Here is a 12,154-nt window from a genome sequence, read left to right as displayed (position 1 = left end):
TCTCATTCATAATAATTGTAGTATTTGTCTCAAAGCTAAACATACAAGGCTATCCTTTCATTTAAGCACAATAAGATCTCATTCTCCATTTAATCTATTGCATTGTGACATTTGGGGTCCTCATAAATCGTTTTAGAAATCGTTTTTTTCTCACTATAGTCGATGATACTAAATGTACTTGGCTATTTCTTATGACTCATAAGTCTGAAACCCAATATTTATTAGAATCATTCATTACTTTTGCACAAAATCAATTTCAAACATCTATTAAAACCATCCGTGTTGACAACGGATTGTAATTTATTTCAATGCGTAATTTTTCTCTCAAAAAAGTTATTTAATGTCACCGCACTTGCGTCTACACTTCTCAACAAAATGGAGTAGCAAAAGAAAAACATATACACATTTTAAACACAACACGAGCCCTCCTATTTCAGTCTCATTTGCCATTAGAATTTTGGGAACAATGCGTTTTTAACCACCACATATATCATTAATCGTTTGCCATCACCTTTACTCAAAAATAAATCACCTTTTGAGATGTTATATAATCGCTCACCTAAAAAAGGATTCAAATTATTTGATATAGATGCAAGCACTTTGTTTACAAGTCGGGATGTCACCTTTCATGAAGGTGTTTTCCCATTTTGTCAACAGTCGCAGACGCAATCCTCGCCTCCATTACAAGGTATTTTGCCTGCTATTGACATTGACTTACCCACTCCTGTCCAACATTCACTCGATCAACCTCCAGCAAACCAACCTTCTTCTCCTACTCGTCACAATGCACCTAACCTCCAGCAAACCAACATTCTTTTCCTACTCGTCATAATGCACCTGAACCTCTAGCAAACCAATCGTTTTCTCCCACGCCAGGAAGTCTAGCACCCATTACTGAACCTTCTCCAACCGACCGACCTTCCTGTTCGACGATCCAGTCGCACATCAACCTTACCTTCCTGGCTTTAAGACTACGTAACAGGATCCCAAGCCAATCATTCGACCACTGCCCAAGACCGGCCTGGCCCGAATGGAACCAGGTATCCTATGCATCATTTTCTTTCTAATTCACGATTTTCTTCTACACATAGTGCATATCTTGCCAACATCACAGCCACCAAAGAACCTCACACTTATGCTCATGCTATCTTTGATCCAAAATAGCAAAAAGCAATGGATGAAGAGCTTTCCGCCTTGCAGCTAAATCAAATGTGGACCTTGACATCGTTACCGCTGAGCAGAAACCCATAAGATGCAAATTGGTCTATAAAATAAACTACAACTCAGATGGCGGTGTCGACAGATATAAGGCGTGCCTTGTCGCAAAGGGGTACACTCAGATTGAAGGTGTTGACTATTGTGAAACTTTTTCACCAACAACAAAATTAACATCTTTGAGGTGTCTCCTCACCATTGCAACAACCAGAAATTGGTTTACTCTAGATGTGGAAAATGCCTTCTTACATGGCACATTGCATGAAATTATTTATATCGACTTGCCACCCGGCATCATCGACGGGGAGAACATTGTATGTCGACTCAACAAATCCCTTTATGGTCTCAAACAGGCATCCCGGACATGGTTTTCAACATTTTCTCATGTGATTAAATTTGCAGGATTTCAACAGTTCGAGACATACTACTCTATTCACAAGACATAATAACTCATCATTGTTTTGTTCTTTTGATTTATGTGATGATATTCTTTTGATAGGAAATTATTTGACAAAAATTCAACATGTTAAAGACTGTTTATTACAACAATTTCGCATTAAAGATCTTGGATACTTAAAATATTTTCTAGGAATCGTTCCAAAGCTAGTATTTACATGTCACAAAAAATATGCGCTTGATATTTTGCAAGATATAGACTCACAGGTGCTCGTCCAAACAAATTTCCAATGGAGCAATACCTAAAACTCACACCAGACGATGGGGAGTTATTAAAGGATTCAATCAAATACAGGCGACTTGTGGGATGAATGATATACCTCATGGTTACTCGGCCTGGCATAGTATTTTCGGTTCGGGCCCTAAGTCAATATATACAGGCTCCACGGAAACCTCATTGGGATGTCACAATTCGAGTCATAAAGTACATCGGATCACCGGGACAAGGATTGTTATATAAGAAATTATGTATATTAATTTCTATAAAGTGACTCACATGACTTAGAGTTTGGGCTTTGGGCCCGAATATGATTTAATAATAATAATAGAATTAAAAGGCTCATTGGTTAACCTGAGAAATATATATATATATGATGATATACCTAATGAAAACCTACCTACATCTGATGGAGATTGGGAACTAAAGGCTATAGGGTTCTGTCTCTGCAAATAATAGTTGTCTCACTGATAACCATCACGAAAGTGTGTGACAAGAACGGAATTGCTAAGAGATAGATTGAGACAAAGGAGATAAAGTAATTGCTCAAGTAGGATCGCTCATGGATCAAGGTAAGTGTTTATTCCTTCTTGATTGTATGATTGTGTGAGAATCATGATGATATGATAAGATCTGTATGTGAACATTATTGTATGCGTTCATAATCATGTTTAATCGTAATTAACTTACATGTTATTGCCATCCGAGAACAATCTGACATTGACAGCTTATTGCGACTCAGGCGAGAGGTTGTCAAACAACTCGTATCTGTGTATTGCATTTTTCTTGGTTCTTCTATTATCTCATGGAAGTAAAAAAAAACAGACAAACGTATTAAGATCGGTGCCATGTAACTTGTCAGCTCAACTTTTCTGTGACAATCAAGCGGCATTACATATAGCAGCAAATTTAGTATTTCATGAACGCACAAAACAGATAGACTTCCACATTGTTCGAGAAAAATTACAAGTCGCTCGCAAGTCACTGGGCAAGGAACATTTTTTGACGTTGCGACACAAGTTGGGAGTTGATGATCTTCACTACCAGGGGAGTATGACGTTGCGACACAAGTTTGGAGTTCATGATCTTCACCTGTCAGGTGAGTATTAAGGAAATAATAATTATCAAATTATACACAATTATTGTACGTTATTGTATGCAATTAATTTAATAATGATAGAATTTCATGATTAGTACGACCACGTGGTTAAAAGCCACGTGCTCTACCACTGAGCTAGGAAAGGCTTTGTCAAAAATTTGTTAAACGCAAGAGTTTGAGATTGAGGTTAACCTCTTACCTTAATAAAAAAAGTAAATGTTACTCTAAGATTAAAATGGAAAGTTGAAAATAATGTATTTTCCTATTTAAGTTGTCCAACGATTAGCTTTAAAAAAAACATATTTATAGAGTTAGAAGAATAGAAATAATTAATGAAATGAAACTAGATGACTAAGAATTTAAATAACTAAGAAAGGAAGATAAGAGGAGAGGAAAAAAAAAGCTTACCTTATATTTGGAAGGTTGCAATTGGAATAGAAGAAGAAAAATCTAGCCACGTGCTCTACCACTGAGCTAAGACAGCATTTTTAAAAGTAAAACAGTAATGTTATTTTATCTTGATCCTTAAAACAAATGGTTTTTTAGATTCTGCTATTACTCCCTCTCTTAGATCTGTTTCCGTTAGACATATTCACCAATTTCTGTTCTTAACTCTCCACAAAATATGTTTGTTATTCCGTTTGATAATTTTTCATTTAGGTTTCAGCTATTGTTAGTGTTCAATTGATTGTCAGTGTTCAATTGATGTATCATCTTACTCGCAAATGTGTTGAATATCCCTTTTTTGGAGTCAATTTAATTTCAGTGTCTTGAGACGTGGTGGCACACTGCCTCTATTAAAAATCTCTAGCTTTGCATGTTTTGCAATTGAGATACTACTATTGATCACATTGTTAATCAAGTTGTACAGGATGATTCTTTGAGTCTATTTATATTTAATGCGTGCATGACAGTCCCAATGTAATAAAATCTTCGTTGTGCTGACAAAATTCAAAACATTGTCTTTCGCTTCTAATACTAATTTCTCTACTTAGCCATTTGGATCTTCTACATTGTGATGTTTGGGGCCATATCAACATCTCTAATGTGATAACAAAAGGTTCTTTTTACTTTCCCACAATTGTTGGTGATTGCATGATTCACTTTTGATGCAGCACAAAGCTGAGGCTTCCTCACGAATTAGTGTTCAGGAATTTTATCATTTGTGAAAACTAATTTTGCCAAGCAACCCAACTGGGTGGCTCTATGGATAATAAATAAAAAATGAAAACAATTGATGATCCACCCAACAAAGTTCAGATCAAGATTCAAGAAAGTAAAAGAGGAGGAAGAGGTTGAAAATAACCAAACCAAGTATATCTTCTGATTGAATCCTACACTAGTAGCCTCTAGCTATCATGCAACAACACTAAACTATAAATTGGAAAAAACACCATCATATGAAGAGTAAATGATAAATCATTTGAAGCACAGTAAGAACATGCACTTGCAGTTCATGAATCAATAAATTCATTTAATTTTAAAAACAGACCAATCTAGTTCAACAACCTTATACAACTCCAATATGTAACTTGACATAGGATCAACAGTCCCAGACCCTCCCCCACCACCACAACCAGCGATTCGCAAACCAAGATAAGAGCAAACTAAGGCTCTAGAAGCCTAGCAATAAAAGAAAAAAGAAAATGGAACCCTATGTGAAAGCAACACACAGAAAACTCATTCCTACACTGAAAATAAACATGTCCAAAACCATTTCAATTGATTGCACTATTGAAACCAAAATCACGTTAATCTCAAACATCAAATTCCGATAAAAGATCATACCCAGACTCAATCACACATAAAAAAAAACAATACGAGAGACTCAAATCAAATTTCCTCATCCCCATTTTTCAAATTCGATATATCAATAATCCCAACCCTCTCACTCTCCGGCAAAACCGACCAATTCGGAGACTGCACCGCGCGCAGCCACCGGAAATCATCCACATTTTCCCAATTCCCGGACTCGGCGTCGAGACCGGCGCCGCGAAGATCCTCCTCAATCCCTCGGTAACTCAAACAATACGGCGCAAACCTCACGCCGTTACTGTCCTCGATTATTGGCTTACTCCTAACCCTAAGGTAGAAATCGCTTTTTCTCGCAGAGTGAATCCGAATCTGATGCGACGCCATCACGAAGACGCAATCCTCAGCTTCCTCAATAAGAACAGAGCCAGTCACAGGCCCCACGTAAACCCTAGAATTCTTCAACCGGTGTACGAAAAGCGCCCTAACGGAACCTATTATCCTCACTTCGCAGGAATCGAGATCCGAAACGGCGAATTCCCCTACCTCGGAGCCCCTGAACTCGGCGACTAAAACCTCACCAACTTTGTTTCGGAAGCCGGGAGATTCACGCGCGGCGAGGCGCGTGCCGGGAATGGAGGGTTGAGGGAGTTGTTTGGGTTGCGGAATAGCGGTGTCCTTGGGGTCCTTCTTGGTGGGTTTATTCTTGAAGGAGAATTTGGTTTTGGGGATGAGTTGGTTGGTGATGTTTTGGAGGGAGAGTTTTAGGTCGGAGACGGTTTTGAGGGAGGTTCGAACGTCGTAAGAGGGGAGGAGGTAGGAGTTTTGGGCCACGAGTTTTTCCAAATCGGAGATTGACTGTGAGATGTTCTGGAAATGGAGTTTGAGGTTGGGTGGGTCGGAGGAAAGGGATTGGGATTGGTGGAGTTGGAAGTCTATTGAGGTTTTTAGTTCGGAGAAGCGTGAGAGGAAGGAGGAGGTAGATTCTGCTGAGGATTCTGCGTTTGTTGGACGGCTTTGGGGGCGTTTCGATAGCCGTTCCACCATTGCTAAGTGCTTCTTCTGTTTCTCTGTTTCGTCTTCCATTCTGGCTCAGTCTTGTGTTTTTCAGATTCCTCAAACTCAATTCATACCAGATTCATGGAGTGGAGTTACGTGCTTCTAATGCTCTGTTGCTTCGATTCACTCAGTTTCGCCTGTCTAGGTTTATAATTACTATTGTGATTCATGATCACACTTTCTTCCTTGTATAAAACGGATTGAGCATTTTCAGTCACATTTCAAAACAAAACTTTAATTTACACAACAAATTTTATAATTAAAAAAATATATATATGAGATCTAATAAATAATATGATGAAAAGATTAATACAATATTATTATATAAATTATAGGATGAGTTGTTTTATGCATAACAATTTTTTGTTATAAATGGGCGCTTTGGTGCCACTTCTCTAATTAACACACTAAAATAAGAATTTAATTAAACTTCTCACGTAAATTCGACTATTTTTAATTAATTTTTTTATTCTACTAAATATTCCAAATATTTATATTTTTTAATTAAATTTATATAGTTTAGAGTGTTATATTATTAGCTTATCATATCATTTTGCTTGTTTGTTTTAGCGTATGATAAAATTTTGTGATTTGTTTGTACAAAACTACAACTAAGTTTTTTTTTTTCAATAATGAAAATATGTTGGATAACACATTATTATTATTATCACTAGTAATAATGGTGATAAGGATTTTTTTTTTTTCGTTGTAGATAACTTATTTTTATTGTTTTCAATGAATGTTGGATAACAACTATTATTATTATCACATACACTAAAAATGGTGATAAATATAAATAATGATGTGAAAATCATATGGAAAAATATAACAAAAAGACAAGTAAGGGAGATGATATAATTAGATAACAGTCAATGAAAGAAAAAAAAAATAGTAAGTACACAATTGAAAAATATAAAAGTTTTGAGTATTCAAAATTTTTAATAAAGATTCAATTGAAAATACTTAAATTATAAGAGACCTAAAACTTAATTAAACTATAAACTTTATACTTAATTAAACCTAAACTCTATACTTAATTAAACCTAATCTAAGATGGAATAAAGAGTTGAAAAAAATTATAATAATAGGATAAACTAATAAGATTTCACGTAATCACATGCCCTTCCAAAAACAGATGGATCACCAATCTGATTGACAATTTTTGAAACTTTAAAACTCCGAAAAATGGTGATCATTTATGCAAGCAACTAAAAGCGAATTTTTAATGAAATTGAAATTCTAAGTTAAGAAAATGTTTATCTTAATTTGAAGGATATGAACCATGAATCTCTCTGGTCACAAAATGAAAGGCATAAACCTTCTCACAGGAACAAACAAAAATTACTACCAACAATATATTATAAACAATGAAGGATAATTTTAACCACTGAACTCTGTAAATTGCAAATTAAGTGTTAGCTCACGCAGCTTTTTCAGCTTCTGCAGCTTCTGCTGCTGCTTCTTCCTCCCGAAGCTTCTTTAAAGATGGAGGTGGTCTTACCACAATGCTCTTCTTCCATTTCTTATCAAGCTTTCTGGACAACCTCTTACCGATACCCTCCTCAATTTCTCTTTCCCGCTTCACAGTAAGCATGCGAGCAATCTGTATGGATAATTGCAGTCACAGTATCATTCACCTTAAATACAAATATAGACAAGAAATGCACAGCATTTATGTAGACTCCAGAAAAGGACCTCATTTACTGGTATTAGTAAAGCCCTCTAGCATCGTTTCATCATTTTAAGTTGTAAAGATAATAAGTAATATACTAATAAACAAGATGAGGCTAGATCAGGAAGGACAAATCGAAATTGTCTTCAATATTTCCATTGGGCATATCTTGTATTGAACATTGTATCAAAACACTGTGATCCTGGTGTGCTGATTCTGCAACAGCTGAATCCTAACGCCCCCTCTCCCCGACTATAGCTTTTATTGTAAGGAGAGATGAACACTGACAGAATGACAATTTCAGTTCTGACAGAATCTCGGTAGGATGTGGAGAAGGTCAATATAATTTAAAACATGAAAATGGTAAATGGCAGCACAAGTGAATTTTATTGGGATTTAAATTTAAAATTCAGAAAAAAGATTGACATATGTATCTGTTACAGCTCAACTGAGTGAAAATTATAACATGACCAAATGAACATCAGAAACCTGCTTGGACACACCTGGCAACATGAGTTAAAGACATTGCAACTACTTCACAAAGAAACCGAAGTACGTCTAGCAGAACTCAGAAAACATGCGGAAATTATGAGAGAAGGGCCTATCCAAGCAAAAGAAAAAGCTAGTTCATTGTATTTCTTACATATGTTGAATTACTATGCACACATGAATATATTTCTCACTTTATTTTCCTGTTCATAGCTTAGAGAGATGTGATGCTAATATGCTATAATTTTAATTTTGAAATAAAAGTTGGTAGGTCAAACAGGTTCTATGCCCGGTATTGGAATCACGCGTGGAGGTTGAAGGACCATTCGAGGTCTTACTCTGATCCAGTTAACTGTCAGAGAAATTTGTTTCTAACTGAGCTTTCTTTTTTCCAGATTCAGAAAGTAAACACAGTATGATAGGAGATTCAAATTTATGAGCTTAGATTGGATTAATTCATGTGAATCTAGAAACAAGAGTTCTCAAATCTTAACATTTTAATGAATAAATGACATAAATTTTGTAGTATAATCAATTAAGAGTTATATAAGCATATACAAAGCACGAAGAAAACAAGGAAGCAAGATGTAAAGGATGAAATGGTCTTCACATGCAGCATGCCAAGCTATCACCACTTCATGAAGTAAAATATATTAGTAGCTGAGTACACCATAAACTTGCATAAGGGTGCATTTGGACAAACAAATTAATTGTAACACATTATACGAGGTTTATGCCATAAATTTGATGTAAAACCAGTTAGAATAAGATTTAAAAGAGCTAATTTTAACAAGTCACACAAAGAAATTTATTGAAATAAGCTAAAAACAACTTGTGAGAGTTATAAGCTATTTCTAGAAGCTCATACGCTCAACCAAACGCCAGTTGAATTACTACCGATTTATAGCCTCTCACCTTGCCTTCCAAATTTCAATGTTCATCTCACTGCTGAACCAGATGAAAACCCCTTTTAGTTTCAAACTTTACCCTAAAAGACAGAGAGGAAAGAATGGAAACAGGATACGCTTCAAGGCTTCTTGCCACTACATTTCCCTTTACAAAAGGCGAGCTAACACTTAAGAAAGTTTTACAAAAGGGCCACTACTACATTTTTACTGCAATGTCAAGGTTTTTAGAGTCTCTACAATCGCAACGTGACCGCAATTGAGGCCCCATTATTCATAATTTCCATCAATGTCAAGTATTGAAACAATTTCCGGCAATATCAAGTATAGGGACACGACTGCAAGCGCAATTTGAAACATTCTCAGGCTAATCATAATAGGTAACTTCAAAATGAAAGCAGAGAAGACCAAACTAAGCTCTCTCACACACAAACTTCCATAGTCATAGCTTGTAACCCAAAAAATAAATATATATTAACCTATGCACGTAATCTTATTTTAGAGTTCAAGTGGCAAAATTAGAAGGGAAGAACAAAATGAAGTACCCTTTTGCGCATACGACTGAATTCACTGGACTTGAACTCGTTGCGAGCGGATTTCTGAAGGCGAAGCATGACAAGCTCGCCCTTAAGGTCGACAACCTCTTCGTTGATTTGTTCGGTGGTGAGTTGTCTAATTTCCTTCAATTCCTCCACCCTCTTGGCCATCATCACCACCGGCACCGAAGTGGTGCGTTTCGTTGGTGGAACGGAGCATGTGGCAGTGCGACGGAGCTGAATGCCAGTGAAGGAAGATTTGAACTGTAACGGCTTCGGGAGAAAGCTTATGGTTGAAGAAGAAGGCGAAGCCACAGAGAGACTCAACATTCTCTACGCGCTCTCTCTCTCTTCTTATTACCAGCGAAGTGGATGCAATACAAGAGTGTTGCAGATAAGATCCAACTTCGTTTTCTTTTATGCGCTACCCCAATTTTTTTTTTACGTTGTTTTTGCAACATTGTGTGAATTAAAGTAATTTTGTACCAGAAAAAAAAAATCGGCAATTTTGTTAATTTTTAAATATTTTATCATAACAAATTGTACGATTTATTATTTGACACATGAGAAGCACCAGTGTGATTTATTATTTTAATTGTGTTTTTAGTATTCGTCGAAATTAGATTTTTTTTTAGTTCCTCAATTTTTAAATATTATAACTTATAAACTATATTATATTTAAAATATAATAGTTGACAATATTTAAAGTTTTTTAAAAGGAATAACATTATTAAAGTAATCATACATTATATTTCATAAGCCTGATAATCAAAATATTGTTTATTTATTTACAATTTGAATAACTTCTTATCAGGTATAAACTTAGTATATCTAATCATTGAAATAATAATTAAAAATCGTTAACATATGTAGTTAAATTAACATTTTTTATTATTGACATGATAATAATAAGATATTTATTTTTTTATATTTATTAGTAAATAAAGTTGTTAAGGGCTTTTTTTTCAAAAGAAAGTTGCGAATGGACTATCTATCACTTTTATCCAAAAGTCACAAAAATATCATTGGCATAAAACCTAGCCACAATTTTCATACAAGCATCTACTTGTCATTGATGTTGGTAATTTCATAAAAATTGTACTGTCCAATTACTAAGATGTTGAGATTTCATTTGGGATCTTGGTCATATACACTATCAATACTAAGATCAATGTCTTAATAATATTTAACCCTAAGCAATACACACTCTTATTAGAGATTTATTATAAATAGATAATCATCCAAAATTGTAAAAGTAATAATTGTAGTAAAATAGGTTTTAAATATGAACAAAACTGATTTCTCAAAGTTGTGAGTGGTCAACAGGAACTTTCTAGAGATTTTCAAGGATGAGAAGTAGTAAGTTACTTTTAAAAGAGTAAAACCCAAAAAAATATTTATAATAAAATAAATGAATAAAGAGTGAAGGGGAAGAGAGAAAGTGAGAAAGAAAGGAAGCCTAAAGTTGTGTGTTTAAGTGATAACGGAACCCATCTTTATATAGGAAGAGGAATCAAAAATATTTTGCATCTTCACAATAGAATTCACTTTGTTGTTTACTTTCAATTAAATATCTATTTGGTAATGTTCTCCATATTTCCGTAAGATCACGACCAGACAACGAGAAATTACAAACTGTTTGTTTATATATATATATATATATATATATATATATATACACACGAATGAGAAGTAATTTGAGTGTGAAATTATAATCATAAATATTTTTAATGTAAATTTAAGGACTAGTCAAGAGTTTGAAAACTAAGAAACCTAAAGTCTAAAAATCTAAAAGATCGAAGACCTGAAAGCAGAAAGACCACCTGAAAGGAATATTTGGGTATGTAGAAACAAAAATTACAAACCAAAACATTTGATATGATCATCATCAAAAGAGGTATAATACACAAAATGTATTTTTTCTATCTTACTTCCCCACAGATCTTCATATATACTTTCACTTAGTTTGTCTATAAATCTTCCTCAAAATTTCCATTAGTTTTATTAGTAGTGTGAAAATAATTTGAGATATTGTGAACTATTTGAGTTTAATTTGTTAGATTTTATTTAAATCTATTTGTTTGATTAAATAAATATATTCAGACACAAAATTTAACTCAATTATTTAAACGAACTTTGTCTAAATTTTAAGTTGATGTAAATAAATCGTGTTTGAAAATACAACTTCAAAATAAAAAATCCCACTCAAGAGCATCATTTCGTTCTTGAAAAATATTTGTTTTACCTTTCTAGAATGGTACTATTAATCACAATTTCATAACATTTAAACATTTTTTTTTTTTTGATAAATCTGTCACTAAGTAAGGTTTTTCATTTTTTATTTTATTTTATGAAATCGTACTTATCAACAGTTTTGACTTAAAAGAAAAAAATCGCGAGGAGTCATGCCACTTTAGTCTATTCAGTTTTTTTCTCTGAGGAATTGGTGCAAGCAATGAGAAATTTGTGCAGTTTGAATAAAAGCATCAATAAATAAATATCATTTATTAAATCATCTAAACAAATATAAATACAAATTGAATAAATATGCTTAAGTCAAAGATAATCAAATCTCATTAATGAAATAAGCATTCATTAATTTATTCAGTAACTTATTTGTCTTCATCTGTCTCTACTGATAAGGTTCTTAATACTTTGTCTCTTTAATCGCGTGTCCAAAAAATTAAATAAGAGTTCAATTAAAGAAAAAATTGAATTATCAACTTATATTCAAAAACAATCTCAAAACAACAA

At 34.0% G+C, this 12,154-nt stretch overlaps 2 protein-coding genes across 2 annotated transcripts; both read right to left on the bottom strand.

The window, feature by feature from the left end:
* Nucleotides 1–4,679: 4,679 nt before the first annotated feature.
* On the bottom strand, nucleotides 4,680–6,034 carry LOC137812330 (tubulin-folding cofactor C). Its single transcript, XM_068614265.1, has one exon. It carries the CDS (start codon nucleotides 5,823–5,825, stop codon nucleotides 4,821–4,823), a length of 1,005 nt encoding a protein of 334 aa, XP_068470366.1. The 5' UTR covers nucleotides 5,826–6,034; the 3' UTR covers nucleotides 4,680–4,820.
* A 1,008-nt stretch (nucleotides 6,035–7,042) lies between these two features.
* On the bottom strand, nucleotides 7,043–9,854 carry LOC137812329 (large ribosomal subunit protein uL29c). The gene is made up of 2 exons (XM_068614264.1): nucleotides 9,410–9,854; nucleotides 7,043–7,401 (listed from the first exon to the last, which is right to left on the bottom strand). Exons 1-2 carry the CDS (start codon nucleotides 9,728–9,730, stop codon nucleotides 7,219–7,221), a joined length of 504 nt encoding a protein of 167 aa, XP_068470365.1. The 5' UTR covers nucleotides 9,731–9,854; the 3' UTR covers nucleotides 7,043–7,218.
* Nucleotides 9,855–12,154: the final 2,300 nt, after the last annotated feature.

This window comes from Phaseolus vulgaris, chromosome 2 (genome assembly GCF_000499845.2).
Source record: "Phaseolus vulgaris cultivar G19833 chromosome 2, P. vulgaris v2.0, whole genome shotgun sequence".
Taxonomy (NCBI): Eukaryota; Viridiplantae; Streptophyta; class Magnoliopsida; order Fabales; family Fabaceae; genus Phaseolus; species Phaseolus vulgaris.
This window is presented reverse-complemented; position numbering and strand designations above follow the sequence as displayed.

What these genes read in the sequence shown, in the direction of transcription:
- LOC137812329 (XM_068614264.1), bottom strand. Translation starts at nt 9,730, where the DNA reads ATGTTGAGTCTCTCTGTGGCTTCGCCTTCTTCTTCAACCATAAGCTTT. An exon ending in TCAGTCGTATGCGCAAAAGG is followed by an intron (nt 7,402 to 9,409) that starts GTACTTCATTTT and finishes TTATCCATACAG; the next exon opens with ATTGCTCGCATGCTTACTGT.
- LOC137812330 (XM_068614265.1), bottom strand. Translation starts at nt 5,825, where the DNA reads ATGGAAGACGAAACAGAGAAACAGAAGAAGCACTTAGCAATGGTGGAA.